The sequence below is a fragment of the Argentina anserina genome, chromosome 6 (genome assembly GCF_933775445.1).
Source record: "Argentina anserina chromosome 6, drPotAnse1.1, whole genome shotgun sequence".
NCBI classification, from domain to species: Eukaryota; Viridiplantae; Streptophyta; class Magnoliopsida; order Rosales; family Rosaceae; genus Argentina; species Argentina anserina.
The window spans coordinates 36452752-36468758 of NC_065877.1; the positions used below are offsets into that span (position 1 = coordinate 36452752).

Below are 16007 nucleotides of genomic sequence, written 5' to 3' on the forward strand. Positions count from 1 at the left end.
TTTGCATATTAACTATAAAATTAAAGCTATGCTTATAGCATGTTATAATAGGCCTGTCTAGAACGAATGTGGTTACTAATTGACTAACATGTTTTAGCTGTTAAAAATACCACTCTTTGAATGCACTTCTAAATTCGAATTAATCATTCAAGTAATCGATTCACACGAATCTACTATCGATATATCTCTCCCTCAATACGCGAAGGTAGATCAATCAAGATTAGTAAATGTAATACAAATTTAAAACACGGAAGTTTGGGCCGGTACGAGGTTAATTTGGGATCTGCATTCTCCTCCTTTCTTTTTAGTATAGAACTATAGATTGAGTGATTGACTAAGGGTCATCATTTGGCCCGTGGGTAGCTCAGTCCAGTCAAAACCCGGCCCTATGACTATAAGGCCGGGTAGATGCCGAAGGTTCAAAGCCTCAGCCCGACCCTAGGCCCTAGGCCCGTTGGAGCTCATAAGGCCAAAGCCCGGCTTGTCCCTAAAAAGCTCGATCAAAAATCCACCCAAAGTCTGTTCAATTTTAAAATTAATAATTTTATATGTATTTATTTGTTATATATGTTAATTAATTATATTATTTTGTTATATTTCTTATATTTTTTACTATATTTAGTTAAATAATTACCATATCCTATTTTTTCTTTAATTGTTAATAAATATATATATTATACATAAAAATAATGGACTCGGCCCGTTCAAAAAGCCCGATCGGGCTTGAAAAAATCTGTAAGGCCCAGTAGGTAGCCCGTGAGCTTCGATTTTATTAGTAAGCCCGACGGTCCAAAAAATCAAAACAATCATTAAAGACCGAACGGGCCGGGTCCGGCCTATTGCCGACCCTTATGATTGACATCAAGATATCTAAAGAACGTATGAAAGAGTGTGCAGTTTGCACGTACTACTTATACTAGCACACGGTGCACGTACACCAATGAAGCCATCAAGCGAATTGCTAGGTGCTAATAATCTTTTTATTTTTTAAAGGGTAGGGTAAAGTTGAAAAAGTAAACACGTAAACTATTTTAATCTCTCATGAACTTTTTTAGTTGTTTATATGCCAGAAGAGGATGAGTATATATATCAATGTTACGATAGCCTTTGTTATTTCGGTTCTGAAACTGATGCTGCTCCTCCCTTACTTTACTTATCCTTTTACATCTACGGAACTAACGTAAGGTATCTAATTGTAATTAACTTCCTTGTCTGTTCCAATTGTGTTTTTGATCTTCTTTTCTATAACTTCAGAGTGGTTAATTTTGTGACGGTGAAATCAGAAGGGGTACTCGAGATCGAACTGAAACGAGTCTCACTCACGCAAAGTGGAAGGATCGGAAAAAGAAGCCGTCTTAGTTGTTACAGTTCTTTTTAGAGTATGCAGTATTAGTTCAATGCCATCATGTTCCTTTTTTTTTTTTTGTATTTCACTGTTTATTTATTGTATAGATCTTGAGGAAGCACAAATTTTTTGATGAGATGTTTGACTTCGTACCTGTTTGTAAAATTGAACCATTCTTTCGTCATCTGGCTTTCATATCTCGAGCTTCTGGCATGGTATAAATTATGGAAGATGAATGGTTTCTATCTTATTGTGATTGCACCAAAGTTGAAAATCATACCAGGACAATATATGCATTTGGGGTCAACTTTACATTTACATTACACTGATTACAGTAGCATAGTAGTTTATAAGGATTTTAAATCGTTATTAACATCAGTATCGGCTCCCTACTCTTCAAATCGTAATGTAACTGTACTCTAGTGTGCTGTCTTGTGCTATTATGAACTGTCAAAGCATCACTTTCAACTTTCAAAAACAATGAAGTTAGAAACCATCACTTGGTACATGTTTGTTGGGCAAAAAGAAAGTAAATCCGAGTGGAAGTACGAGGGTATTTTGATTTCATTTTCCCTATTCCCTACTTAATACTGAGGTGATCAAAATTATAAAGGATCCTCAAAGAGCTTACCCACTAGAACAGTTCTTCCTACAGAAAAGCCTTGATTTTATACAAAAGAAAGATTGAATGAGTATCTGCATTAGATATCAGTATTAACAACTGACAACTAAATCAAACTCAACTGGTTAACATGAGCATTGCGGTGACATAAGACTACAAAAACAACTGATTAAATCACTTCACTACTCTTTAACTCGATGGGTCTAAGCAATGAAATACAAAATAAAACAAGCTGCATCACCCTCCCCACTAATGCTGCTTCAATTATAAATTAATCAGCAGCCGGCTGTAGATCGGTCGCCATGGGTTATGAAGCAACAGAGCCTAAATCATTTCCTTGTAGGTGGATCCCGTCTGAGTCCATACTTGTTGAGAGTTTTGATATAACTTCTCATAAGGCTGAACTTGTTGCTTCCCAGATGATACAAGTATTCCCACGAATAAATGCCAGTCTCAATGCCAGTCATCAAAAAGAATCCTGAAACACATGTGTTCCACACTCCAGAGTCACAACATAAACTCTTCATACATACAATAACTCAAGACCATCATCACATCATTCAGTTCAGGGTTCAAAAGTACCTCACCCCATAGTTTCCTACAGGTTAACGTTCTGCAGACACGATGCCCACAAGACGGTGTCCCGGTATCACCTATCAATTAACATATAGGTTTTTAAACAATCTACTGAAATCAAAACTGATATTACATCATCACCAAATGCAGATTACAACTCATTCTCACAACCAAGATCCTTACATGTCACACCGGCAACCGTATGACCAATTGAAGACTAACCCAAACAAATTACCCGATTAAGAACTTCTTAAAAGTGACTTTTAAGATTTTAACTTTCTCATACTCCAGAAACTCCCCTCGTACTAATTTCAATGTTATCATAACAAGGGTTAGTGAAAGAAGTCACCTTTTCACCAGCAATGGACCTAATTTTGGCATCAACAGCTGGACTGTGAACTCTTAAGAACTCAGCTGACAAATTGAACACACTCCCATTGCCAAACTCCGCCTCTATCTGAATTGAAACCAGCCAGAGTTTATAAACCATCAACTCTAATAACCTCAACAACAATTTCAAGCTTGAATTGCTACATATATACATATAGTTCGAAACTCCCCAATTACAATATTTTACAGATGGGTTTAAAAGCATACATATTTAGGCGCATGGAGAGAGAATCTGGTGAGAGGTGGAGCCCCAGCGATGGCGTGGAAACGCCGGACCGCTCTCTGGAGCGCTAGCATTCTTCTTCTTTTTTGGTTGATTCAGGAATCAAATCCAATGAACTGAATAGACTTTTATACACAAATATTCTCCTGTCTCAAGCACACATAATTCGCATTGATGATACGGTTGATCAACTACTGAATGCAGAAACATTCTTATCACTTGATCTCCATGTCTTCCTCCTTAAATATGAGAACCCTACAGCCTAATTGCATCTTTTACTCTAGTTTAGTTTTACTCAAACAACCTACAAAAAAAAAAAAACAGAACATATGAACAATATAAAAAGTGGTAACTATGAATACAAGATTGCGGAACAAAACGCTTAATTACAGATGCTCTTAACAACATGCTCATAGCCGTATGAACAACATGCTCTTAGTTTCAGACTCTCCTTCTCTAACAGAATTGATCATATATTCAAAACTCTTATTAGTTTCAAAATAACAGAGTTTGCAGGTAATCAAGAAAGCAATTCTGCTCAACAATGAATCCAAATAATTATAATATTCTGATATAGTTATATCTGAGCCCATGTTGTAACTAGTAAACAACAATTCTAGATTGATACCATCTTAAAATCCATTGAAAACAATAGCGTTGGAGATGTGGGCAGATTAATGTAGTTGAAGGAGCAAAGATTAGAAGCGCAGTGTGTCAAATACCTACAATCTAGTATTTCTCTCAATTCTCTGTTTACATTTCAAAGAACACACACAATTCTCTGTTGCGACCCATAGTTTGAGGCTTTTTTACAGTCTCGTGAACATTAGCACTTGTGATAAAAATAAATTATCTTGGCCAAGCTAGATGTGTTAAACTGGGCATCGATTAATAATTTCTTCTTTGACGCGGGGCTTGCTTAAACTTTGATCCCCTTTATTAGAAGATAGGGATCAATGTCGTTAGCACGATACAATATAACCTCGTTAAATTAATATATGTGCCAATATAGTAGAACTTCGTTAAATTAATATATGATTAATTAATAATTTCATTAAAATAATATTTTTTGTCTGTCTCGACTCTGAACTAACGTGCTAAATTAATATTTCGCTAAATTTATAAGATAATAGAAATTTGAGAATTCATATAGACCCCTATCAAATATATAAATTAATAATGACATTATTTATATACCTTTATGAGGATGTCATTGAAGAATTTTATTGATTCAATTATCATCAAATAAAAATAATATAATAAATCGAACAACATAATATTTTAAACAACGAAATCCGTGATAAATTCAACAATGTGATGCATGAACAAAAAATAAAACTCTTTTGTTTTTTGAAAAAGTGAAAGAAAATATTTATTATACATCGATAAATTAATAAATTATTAATTAATCGATAAATTAGTAGATTATTAATTTATCGATATATTAATACCTCACTAAAATAATTAATTTTTTCAATCTCAGACCTATTAATTTATAAAAGTTTAACTATACTTGGAACTAAGAAACAATAGTGCAACAAACTCGATCATTTTCATGCCAAGTGCTTGAGATGTATATATGGCAACTACCAACAAACATTGCTTTCTCAAGCTACACATAAGATTATTAGCCTTGATTTCTCTCTTAGATTAAGAAATGCTATATATATATATATATTGATCTCTAGCCTTTCATACTCATATACTTGTAGATTAACAGAATTGGTGGGAACAAAAAGGAGCACTGAATGCAATAGAATATGATCGATTATAGTTTGCTTAATTAGAATATAAGTTTCTGTTAGACACTCACATAAATACGATTATATAATGGAACACAGCTTCTCTAAATATCTGTTTTTAATTCAACAAGAATTAATTGTCCTTTTGTGTATATATTAACTTAAGATCATTTTTTTTGGTAATAAAAAAAATTAAATGATCTTAAGTTAATATATGCACAAAAGGACAATTAATTCTTGTTGAATTAAAAACAGATATTTAGAGAAGCTGTGTTCCATTATATAGAGGTTCTGATATATATACCAGTATTATGTTAGTGACATAATTAGTTAGTTACATACAAAAATCTATGTTCTGAGACGCAGACAACATAACTGAAGTCCCAAACCATGCATCTCAAAAACTAGAGTTCCAGTAACACCTAATTTGGTTGATGCTAATTCTCTTATTAATTAGTATTGCATTAATGTGGTCAACTATACTCCCCGCCAACTTATTTACAACTTAGGATACATTTCTGTTCTGGAAAATGTATTGATCGATTCATCGATAGTATTCTCAAGTATCGAACTTCCAAAAAATTGACAAAAAATAAGCAACCTTATTTGAGGCATTGATACAATCATACAAAGATAGTTTCCGTAGGTAGTGGTGGGAGACAATATGCATAATTCTGAGACACAGTGATTGTGGTGCTGAGCACGACTGGCATCCCATACATACACCTCGCTATACACATTCACAAATATAGAAATGTTCATGTTGTCCATGGTAATCACCACAATAATAAAGAACATCAGAACATGATTACATTAGTCATCATGACTTCATGGCCGACCCTGTACTTGGATTGCCAAAATCTCACGAAGTTATTCTTAAACGAGAAACTAAACCAAGTAGTAAAACCTTGGGAAACATCATGATGATGTACGTATGATCCACCCTTTGAGGGATTTATAGTTACTTCAGGGACAAGAAAAAGTAGCACTACCTCATAATAAGAATTGCAACACTAGAGGGGTCATGGAGATCAAATTAAGCTTTCAAGCTTCTCTGGTCGGATATATGTTATGCATTACTCAATCTCCATGATAGTGAAAGATCAAGAACTTGGAAATCATCGGAATTAACATACATTTCCGGAGATTTGATACACAAATTAATACAAGATTAGTAGTGATGATCGAATGAGAAGAACTGATTGATGATCATGGTGATGAAAAGAAGAGAATCAAGCTCAATCAAAATCATAGAGTCCCATTAACCGTTGCAACATATTTGTAAAACTTATGATCAGTGATCATGAAACTAAATTCAGGCACTTTAGAAGAAAAGTATGAAATATGTTCAATGGCTACGTTGATTTAAAAGAAGAATAGGTCTTGTTCCAAATTGTTGAAGCCATCCCATGAGAGCATGGAATCTACACTCTCAACCCATTGCTGTAGACAGTTCTGTTGCAATAGCGGTTGATCACCTATTGAAACTGAAGGGTTGTAATTAGACTCTTCCACAGAAAATGAAGAATTAGTTGTAGCAGTAGTAGTAGCACTAGTGTTGTTGGAACTAGTGGTGCTGCTGTTGCTAACTTCTTGGTTCATGAATGCTCCCAAATCCAAGCTCCTACAAAACATCTCATAATTTTTCAAAACATCAGCGGTCTCATCAAAGGCACTTAACTCAACCTCATTGCTGAGTTCTTCAAATCCCTTATTCCCATTATCATTATCCTGCAGCAATTTCGGCTCCAAGCCATTGCTTTGTCCTAGTTCTGATGAAATATCAGTAACTATCTCATTATTGTCTTCAATGCTTTCTTTTGGCTCAATAGCTTTGTTGTTCGCTGAGTCTGCTTCGAGGATCTTTAACCTCTTCTTGATTTTTGTATTCCAATGGTTCTTAATTTCATTATCTGTCCTACCAGGGAAATGTGAAGCAATTTTAGACCACCTGCAGATCAATCGAATTACTATTAGGGATTGGTAACAAAATAATTTTTGTGCCAGGACTAAAAAAGCGCGCAAATATTACAATACCTGTTACCAAGACATGAATGTAGTTGAATGATCTGATTTTCTTCTGTTTCTGTAAAAGCACCTCTCTTGAGGTCTGGCCTTAGATAATTGATCCATCTAAGTCTGCAGCTTTTACCACATCTAAGCAATCCTACACCCCATACAAATGTTCACCGAGTCAGACAATGTTTCAAAAACATAAATAGAAAGGGTCTAGCTAAAAGAAATGTGCAAACGTATATATATATACCTGCAAGCTTAGGAACCATTCTCCAGCAATGAATCCCATTGTTAAGGATAAAATTCATGAGTTTGTGATCCTCCTCCATTGTCCATGGACCTCTTTTCAACCCAACTTTGTCACAACAAGGCTGCCTTCCCATTTTTCCTCAGACTCGACAGATTGATCGAGCAAAGAAACTGATGAGAAAGCTTCTAGCTAGTTCTTTTAGTTTCCTAAGTGGACAATAAAGTGGAGAAGGCTAGCTTAAAAGGAGTCTACAATTCCAAACAAAGATGCTGCCAGTTCATTCAGGCACATAAACAAATCAAAGCTGTTGTTTGTGAGGGGAGAAATATGATTGAATGGAAATTAAGAAAAGAAAAGCATTCGAGTTTTTGATATGGGTATATATAAAAGCTAGCTAGCATGGAACTATGTCATTATAAAATGGCACCACCCCCCTCTATAGAGCCAATTGAATCAGTCCTGTTTTTTGTTACAGAAAGAAAAACCAGACGTGGGTCGCCTTCAATTCACTGATGAGAAAACTTTGAATCATTATTTTAGCAACCTAAGTCCTCTCTCATTGGCATTAAATGTTTGTAGTAAGCCAAGAAAATAAACAATGAGCTTGATTGGGATTCCTTTGTTTCTTTGAAGGCTGCCCACTTTTGTCGTTGGAAGCAACTCTACCTGAAAATTCCAAACATGGATTCACTTGGCCGCTTGGGACTTGGATGAATATCAAGTTTACTTGACTGCAGCCTACATCACAGTTTTTATGTCCTCAGTCAATATCTCTTAATTAGTTAATTAGGCGAAAAGTACAGAAGTGAAAAAGAGACAAATAGAGCTTCTCAGCTAGAAGCCTAGAATCCTGGTCTCGTAATAATTAAGAGACTTGATTATTGCTCATTTACTAAATGACATCTATACTTCCACCCGTTACATCTTTATATAAGTTTCCGGACAAACTGATCGATTGATTTACATTGTTGGCTCATTTCTAGCGAGCGTAAGAATAAGTTGTGAACAATTACTAATTAGATGCTTTTAGGAAAAAGGAACTTTGAGATCATCATTTGAGTTAACTTGTTAATAAGTACATGAATGATCGAATTTGGTAACATACATACTTGAGCAAGCAAAAATCATGCAAAGCTGCATCCAGGTGATAGAAAAGGGATTAAGAAAAGTGAAAAGAAACACACATATCCTACAATCTCTAATATGCCTAAATGGCCGGGGAGACAAAAGGGGTCACTCAAACTGAGATGATTTGAGTACAGAGCCTACCAATATAATGCTCTGTGGCCAATATATGCACAAGTTTGTTTTCTTCTTTGGGTTTGTTTCTGTTTTTCAAGGCTTTCTGAACAATCTTCCACGCACAACATGTCGAAATCGATGGATCGGCCAACCAGAGAGAGTTGAGATTTCTTGCATACAAATACCCTAATACCATGCTAGATGACCAAATTAGGCTCTAAAACGTGACGTGATCGAAATATTGTCAATAATGTATGTCATACGTACTAAACGGAATATGATTTAGATGAAAGTTCAAATAGAGGTGGCAAGTGGGCTGAAAAGCCTAAGTATGACACGTTAAAATCGTTATGGCCCGGTCTGAGCTTGTTATTATAATGAGCCGAGCTGAATTTAGATATTTTAGCCCATGGGTCCGGTCTGGCCCGAACTCTTTTTTGGTCCGGCACGGTCCGGACACGATAAATTCATAGGTCGGCCCGTTAAATACATAATTTTATATTATTTATATAAATATTTAAATAATTATAATAATGAGAATTGAATATTAAACCTTCTACATATATATATATCTCTTGATTATTTTATTATTTAATTACATTATATAAAAAATATCATCAAAGTGGTGATAAAAAAAGTCTAGTTTTGACATATGTAACGTTTTAAGAATAAGATTATCAAATGTATTGTAGCATTTTATTTATTTTACTATTCTATATAGTTATAGAAAACAAATATTTTAATTACACAAATTTTTTTATGTTAATTGTGTCTTATAATACTAATGAGCTGAGCTGGTTTGACATGGACTTGGGCCATGGACCGGACCAGACCAGACTTAATATTTAAGAAAATAGACCGGCCCGAATCCGACACAAAAATTAAATAAATCGACCCGAACACGAAACGGGTTCGGGCACGGTTTTGACCGTCTGCCACCTCTAAGTTCAAAGGGGCAACACAAAAATACTTGGCGGAACTAAGAAGATATATGGCTGTCTACATTGAAAAGTATGAACTTCCAAACAATGCTTACGGTTGGATCAAACTAATTAAAAATGGGAAATGATTCGACTTATGGTTGACATCCTTACCACCTTAAGCAGTATGCAAAATAGTTTATTTACCAAACGGAACAATGATTTGTAGACTTTAGATTGGTTCATGCACACGAATATTCTCCATGATCTTTTTAGAGATGCAGAGTCGTCAGAAAACACAAACATTTGGGGCCATAGTCTGATGTGTGGAAAACATTATCTTCTTGTTCCAGAAGGTAGTTCACCATTCTTGATTTATTATCAAAACTTAATCATATTTCTACTAATAAATTCTCGAATAATATCGGCTGCACAACATGGAATCATGGATGTCATGTTTTCAAAAGGCTACATACATGCAATGCAAATTGACCTCCCCAAATGGCGTCTGGCTTTTGACATTTTCGAACGATTATTTCGACTAGGAGAGCAAGATTCAATTGTATCACTATATATATATATATATATAAAACCCTTAGAAGTTATTCCAAGAAATTAAAATAATTATCCCTGACATCATTGCTGGTGAATAAGGTCAAGAACAAGATCTAGTAGCTGGTGACAAAACTGACGTCCAGTTGGATGAGCATCTAATACAAAGTGTACAGTTCTGCCCAAGCCAACGTACAAAGAAGCAAGTATCACCGGACGTTCTTATTAGCAGAATGTACATACCGTTAACTTGCCGATATCACGTATGATCCGACGCAAAAAATGTAAAAATGAAAAAAAAAATCGCCCCGACTGTGCTTGTGTACGTGTTTCTTATTCTCAAAGGCTTGATCGAACGTAATGCATGCGGTTAAAATATAACTAAAATGGTAAGCAAAACAAGCTAGTGCATGTGTTAATGTGTACATAAATAAGTTGAAGGGTAAGCAGGGGCGAAACTAAGAATGCAGAATGAGTACACAAACTCAGGGTCAAAATAAGAGAAAGGGAGAGCAAACATTGAACACTCGTTGAAGCTCCTGCAAAAAGAAATTGGAGAATATTAACGTAAGTATCAGATCTAACACACAACCTAAGCATAATAACCTAAATCTCAATTTAAAATACCTCAATTTTGGTTTTGAGCACTGTAATTTCTTCATCTCTCTCCGGCTGATTTTTGAGCAATTTCTAACAACATCAAAATGCAAAGACAATCAATCACAAGCTTAACAACATCAAAGATTATATAAATTTTAAAAAGGACTAAAAAGCAGAATATATGAATAAAAAGCATCGATAGACAAGAAACAAAATCCAAGTTATGCAATAAAAGTACCAAATAATGACCTAAATTCAAAGATACCACAATTTTCACATCCCGATAGTGCTTTAATTTATTTTTGTTGCGACGATGATATACACAAAAATTGCTTGACCGACGAGTGGTCGTTGACTAAGCCTGACCATCACCTCATGTTGTATGTTTCCCCAATCCCCATAGCCGTTGTAAAATACTTAAACCCCATACGATTCAAAATCAAATACTCAACTCAACCGTTATAAAACCCTACCATTCCCCCACTTCCCTTTTTCTTTTCTTCACAACACAAACCCTTCACTTTCTCCGATCCAGAAGACCCAACGATGGTGAGAGAAGAAGAAACAAGACAGAGCCCAAGAACCCAACCCAGAGAACAAAACTCAGTTCAGATCGGAAGTGGCACGAGTGGTGGGACCAGCTTGTTGTTCAGCCCCAGATTCAAATCGGCGGCCGCCATGGCCGGATGGGACGAAGAGAGTCTCTTAATGGCGAGCCTTATAGTCGAAGACACGCCGGAGCAAGATATTAAGCAGAAGAAACGATCTGTTTTTAGGTCCAAGACTCCACCCACCAATTCATCAAGAAGGTATGTATTATTCAACTGTTATGATTTATGTTTATTGTCAATCTTGAAGTTATGTTCTTTCTTCTGTTTGATTCAAGATATTTTGGGTGTTTCAGAAAGAGGGTTCAGCGAAAGAGCCCGATTTCTTCGATCCCTGTGACTGTTCTTGATCTTGATAATGTGGAAGCTACAAAAGAGGGTACGAACCATTTTGAATATTTTTAATGAGATTCTAGTGCCCAATTTTCTTTGAGTGTTATTCTAATACTGAAATTTGAGTATTTTGATGAGCAGAGAGTGTGAAGGAGAAGGTGAAGCCTGAAATTGTTGTTGGGAATGAAGAAATGAAAGGATGGAAAGATGAGAAGATGAGTGAGAGCTCTGGTGCTTCATGCTCGAACTCGAACTCGAATCTTCCTCGCATGGATAAGCTCAGGGATGAGCTTTCTTGTGCTGTAAGAACCTTCTCACTTTGATGAATCGTAAAACGAGTTTGATTTGTTTTTGTAATGTGATGGATTTGTGCATATCGGCAGATCTGCTTGGATATTTGCTTTGAACCCAGTACCACTCCTTGTGGACACAGGTGAGCCTGAGATCAATTAAGCATAATCTAACTTTATACAATTGTGGATCTTACTGACATTTGTTGAATATTAATGAGGGTTTGGATCATAAAGCTCTCAAAATGTTTGATAGTTTTGCTCAGTAGTACTGTTTGATTTGTAGTTTCTGTAAGAAATGCTTGCGATCTGCGGCTGATAAGTGTGGGAAGAGGTGCCCCAAATGCAGGCAGCTAATGAGGTATAGAATTTCAGCTATAATTTCAAGTTGATCAAATTGGGGGATTGGTATTACTGTTATGAAATTGTTGGTTTCATGACTTAATCTGTCATCATTGGCAGCAATGGAAGATCTTGCACAGTGAACACAGTTCTATGGAACACGATTCAACTTCTCTTTCCTCAAGAAGTTGAAACTAGGAAAGCAGCTGGAGCATTGAATAATCATGAAGAAGCTGAGCGAAAAATCCCTGATAAGGCCTTTAGCAGTAGCAGCTCGAGGAATCAAAGCAGAAGAGCATCAAGCAGAGACGTGGCTCTAAGGAGAAGAAGGGTAGTTCTAAGCCAAGATGAAGACGAGGATGATCCTGCACCACTAGCTATAAGGTTACAGATGAGAAGAGCTGAGAATCAAAGTCAAGAACTTGGCAACTTGGCTCGACCAGTAAGGATATCAGCAGGCAGAGAAATTCGGCCTATGAGGAGAGTATCAAGTAGAGATGCAAATCCAACTAATAGTAGAAGGGCGCCAAACCAAGATGAGGATGCTGCGTTAGCTCTGAGGTTACAGAGGGAGGAGTTACTGGAGGCTTTTAGGGGAACCAGCGATCAATCTAGTGCCTCTCTTTCATCGGCTAGAGCAAACCTGAGAGCCATGGCATCTAGAGCTACTACTCGTGGTGCGGTAACCGGATTTATTTAGTCTAATATTCTCTTTGATTGGTAAACTGCTTTTCTCATCACTGTTTACTAGCATTGCTCAATCCTAGTGTTACTAGGTCTGTTGCGTTACTTTGTAAATGTATACCCAACATTTACAAACCGTGAACACAGCTTTTCCTGATGATTTATAGATTAGATCTTTTATGCATTTGTTGGATCTTCTTAAAATCTTGACCGTATATTTCTAAACATATTTTATGTTTAGCTGCACACCTGCCATGCGCCTGTTGACACCCCTACTAGCATAGAGCTAGTATGGCATGCCACCGAGCATAAGCATCACTCTCTAGGCGGATCTACAAGTCACTATGTGGCTCAACCATGATATTCATAGCGTACCTCGTCATACAAGCTTTCCAATGATAGTCGGAACTCACCAAGACACCACCGGGAAGTCACCTTTCTGACCTCATCAAGATGGTTCCATAGTAAGCCTAGAAGGGCACTTGTCCCACATTGAAGAATATGTAAATGAGATGGGTTCCCTCACCTATAAAAGAGACTCATCATCCCATTTAGAGGGGGGAGCACTACATGTATAACTTAAGGCTATTTGTCTATACTAGTGGATACAAGTGGACGTAGCCTACCTTAAGAGAGGGAGGTGAACCAATCACAACGTTAACACAGGCTATGTGGGCAGAACATGAATTGGAGAATGCATGAAACCGGTGAGCCTTGCAATTTAAACTAGAGAAATGTTGATAGATGATGTACAGTCTTCAAGTTGAGAGTTGTGTTGTTGGGATTTGAATCGGAGGTGCTAGCTTAGATTTGTCCTTTCATGATTGGGATTGGGATTGGGATTGGGATTCAGTTTTCTATTTTAAAATTTTAATATAATGATTTCCTAGGTTCATCAGGATTGGTCCCGATCATGCTTGGCCGAACCACCTTATAAATTAAAGCCTTGTTGAAACACCAAACCTCTCCTCCTCGTTTGCACTTGAGATGAAGCACACATTCTGCAAACGTAAGAATTCGGTAAGGAATCCTTGTGCGTGTGCCTACTAGACCTCTGCTCCGAATGAAATGTCTCCAAACACTGGCTCTCTCTTATCTCTGAACCCCGATTCTGTCACCTCCACACCCTTCAAAACCCAAACCCTCCCATCTCAGCCGTCTTCTGTGACGCCTACCACCAACCCTTTCGTTTAATTCCTCTTGATCTTGATCACATACGTGGGATTAGCAATAGTACTAGTAACCATGAATACCAAAACCCATCTCGGTCTGTCTCTCTCTTGAGCAGGCTCAAAACCAATATCATGGTCATCAAATCAGAATTGTCCAGTCCTGCAATGGCCTCTTCCTGTGTCGTGTTTTTCGAGCTCATCATACTCATGACATATACCCTCCTTATTTTATATTCAATCCTACCACCAATCTCTTGTCTACAATTATTCCAGAGTTTTTTTCACCAACAGTCCCTCAATTCTGGTGTACCTACCAATGTGATACCTCAACTCTTAATCGTACCAATGTGATACCCAGACTCTAGTATTGCTATCATTGAAGTACTTCCGTCAGTTTTTTTCAACTTTTCCGTTATCTTGGTGACGTGGCAAGTATGTGAGGCCCACAAAGAGGGTTAAAAAACAAAATTAACCTCATCTGAGAGGAGCAATGTTTTTCCCGCCCTTTACCTTGAGAAAGACACCCAACAATTCTAATTTTGGCGCCAATTTTCCCTCCCTACTCCTTAATTTGTGTCTCTTATCTAAACTAAAGAACTATCGCCAACCAGTCGACCACAATCTGATAAAACCTAGATCAATCTCATTTTCTATTTTTACCCTAGCACTTGTTAAACTAACAGAATAAATATAGAAATTTATATGGAACATCTCATTTCCACAATATCATAAGAATATAGAAACACATAACTTAACGAAATTCAAATACATGTTTAAGTACCATTAGTTGCCACCTTTTATGTTGATCTGCCATGATTTTTGCTTGTAAGAACTAATGGTACATGTAGTTGAATTTCGTTAAGTTATGTGTTTCTATATTCTTATGAGATTGTGGAAATGAGATGTTCCATATAAATTTCTATATTTATTCTGTTAGTTTAACAAGTGCTAGGGTAAAAATAGAAAATGAGATTGATCTAGGTTTTATCAGATTGTGGTCGACTGGTTGGTGGTAGTTCTTTAGTTTAGATAAGAGACACAAATTAAGGAGTAGGGAGTGAAAATTGGCGCCAAAATTGGAATTGTTGGGTGTCTTTCTCAAAGTAAAGGGCGGGAAAAACATTTGTTCCTCTCAGATAGGGTTAATTTTGTCTTTTAACCCTCTTTGTGGGCCCCACGTACTTGCCACGTCACCAAGATAACGGAAAAGTTGAAAAAAACTGACGGAAGTACTTCAATGATAGCAATACTAGAGTCTGGGTATCACATTGGTACGATTAAGAGTTGAGGTATCACATTGGTAGGTACACCAGAGTTGAGGGACTGTTGATGAAAAAAACTCATTATTCCACCTCCAGCTACTGTCGTAAAAACTGCTACTGGTGAACGAGTAAAACCTTACACCATCTCTATTGCTTTGGCCTTTGACCCTTCCAAATCCCCTCATTACAAGCTGGTCTGTCTTCGGACCAATGATGGATCCAAATACGGCGAGTTCTGTCACATAGTGACGTATTCATCTGAGACTCAAAGTTGGAGGCTTCTAGATTTGACTGTTGAGAACATAAAGACCATCAATCACAGTCGCCCGCTATACTGGAATGGAGCTATTAATTGGGCAGGCATGTGTGGTGAGGTAGCATATTTTCACATAGAAGACGAAAATGTCGAACTTTTGGTTAATCCTGATTGGCGTTACAGCAAAGATAAAGACATTATGAAAAGGCAATTTAGATACTTCCCGAAATCAAGTGACGGGTGCCATCTGCATCTTATTGATATTTATAGGCCGTGTTTTGCTAAATTTGAAGTGTATGAGATGGGAAGAGACTACTCTGGCTGGTTTATCAAGTGCCATGTTGATCATAATCCCTTGTGCACTGATCTGAAGAGTTGAATGGTATTCGGGACTTTTGATCATTTCATATATGGGTGATTGTAAACTTTAAGTTTCACTCGTTTGTGAAAAATATGGTCAAAAATCATTTCAAAGGTCTGAAAGATGTAACAAAATTTCTAACTAAACAAACCAATCAGACATTCCAAACCTGTAATTGTACTCGCTGATTACATTACATTCATTGTGTTTATCTATGGACA

The 16007-nt window shown here is 36.7% G+C and overlaps 3 protein-coding genes and 1 pseudogene across 3 annotated transcripts; 2 read left to right on the forward strand and 2 right to left on the reverse strand.

Moving 5' to 3' along the window:
- Nucleotides 1-2066: 2066 nt before the first annotated feature.
- On the reverse strand, nucleotides 2067-3470 carry LOC126799812 (uncharacterized). Its single transcript, XM_050527071.1, is given in 5 exon segments — nucleotides 2067-2422; nucleotides 2424-2445; nucleotides 2550-2620; nucleotides 2893-3000; nucleotides 3141-3470. Coding segments are annotated over 5 exon segments (417 nt in total). The 5' UTR covers nucleotides 3231-3470; the 3' UTR covers nucleotides 2067-2296.
- A 2773-nt stretch (nucleotides 3471-6243) lies between these two features.
- LOC126799310 (myb-related protein 315-like) lies at nucleotides 6244-7384 on the reverse strand. Its single transcript, XM_050526487.1, has 3 exons — nucleotides 7165-7384; nucleotides 6936-7065; nucleotides 6244-6849 (listed from the first exon to the last, which is right to left on the reverse strand). The coding sequence occupies exons 1-3, from the start codon at nucleotides 7295-7297 to the stop codon at nucleotides 6264-6266; spliced, it is 849 nt and encodes a 282-aa protein (XP_050382444.1). The 5' UTR covers nucleotides 7298-7384; the 3' UTR covers nucleotides 6244-6263.
- A 3594-nt stretch (nucleotides 7385-10978) lies between these two features.
- Nucleotides 10979-12919, forward strand: LOC126799619 (putative E3 ubiquitin-protein ligase RING1a). The gene is made up of 6 exons (XM_050526856.1): nucleotides 10979-11287; nucleotides 11383-11465; nucleotides 11561-11721; nucleotides 11803-11852; nucleotides 11996-12070; nucleotides 12172-12919. Exons 1-6 carry the CDS (start codon nucleotides 11025-11027, stop codon nucleotides 12749-12751), a joined length of 1212 nt encoding a protein of 403 aa, XP_050382813.1. The 5' UTR covers nucleotides 10979-11024; the 3' UTR covers nucleotides 12752-12919.
- Nucleotides 12920-13417: 498 nt separating this feature from the next.
- LOC126797461 (F-box protein At5g07610-like) lies at nucleotides 13418-15976 on the forward strand (annotated as a pseudogene).
- The last annotated feature ends 31 nt before the right edge of the window (nucleotides 15977-16007 follow it).

Bases quoted from the DNA above. Each gene is read 5' to 3' on its own strand.
- LOC126799619 (XM_050526856.1), top strand. From the start codon at position 11,025: ATGGTGAGAGAAGAAGAAACAAGACAGAGCCCAAGAACCCAACCCAGA. The intron at 11,722-11,802 runs GTAAGAACCTTC...GCATATCGGCAG, and splicing joins GGGATGAGCTTTCTTGTGCT to ATCTGCTTGGATATTTGCTT. The intron at 11,853-11,995 runs GTGAGCCTGAGA...TTTGATTTGTAG, and splicing joins ACCACTCCTTGTGGACACAG to TTTCTGTAAGAAATGCTTGC.
- LOC126799310 (XM_050526487.1), bottom strand. From the start codon at position 7,297: ATGGGAAGGCAGCCTTGTTGTGACAAAGTTGGGTTGAAAAGAGGTCCA. The intron at 7,066-7,164 runs GTATATATATAT...TATGGGGTGTAG, and splicing joins AATGGTTCCTAAGCTTGCAG to GATTGCTTAGATGTGGTAAA. The intron at 6,850-6,935 runs GTATTGTAATAT...ATTGATCTGCAG, and splicing joins CATTCATGTCTTGGTAACAG to GTGGTCTAAAATTGCTTCAC.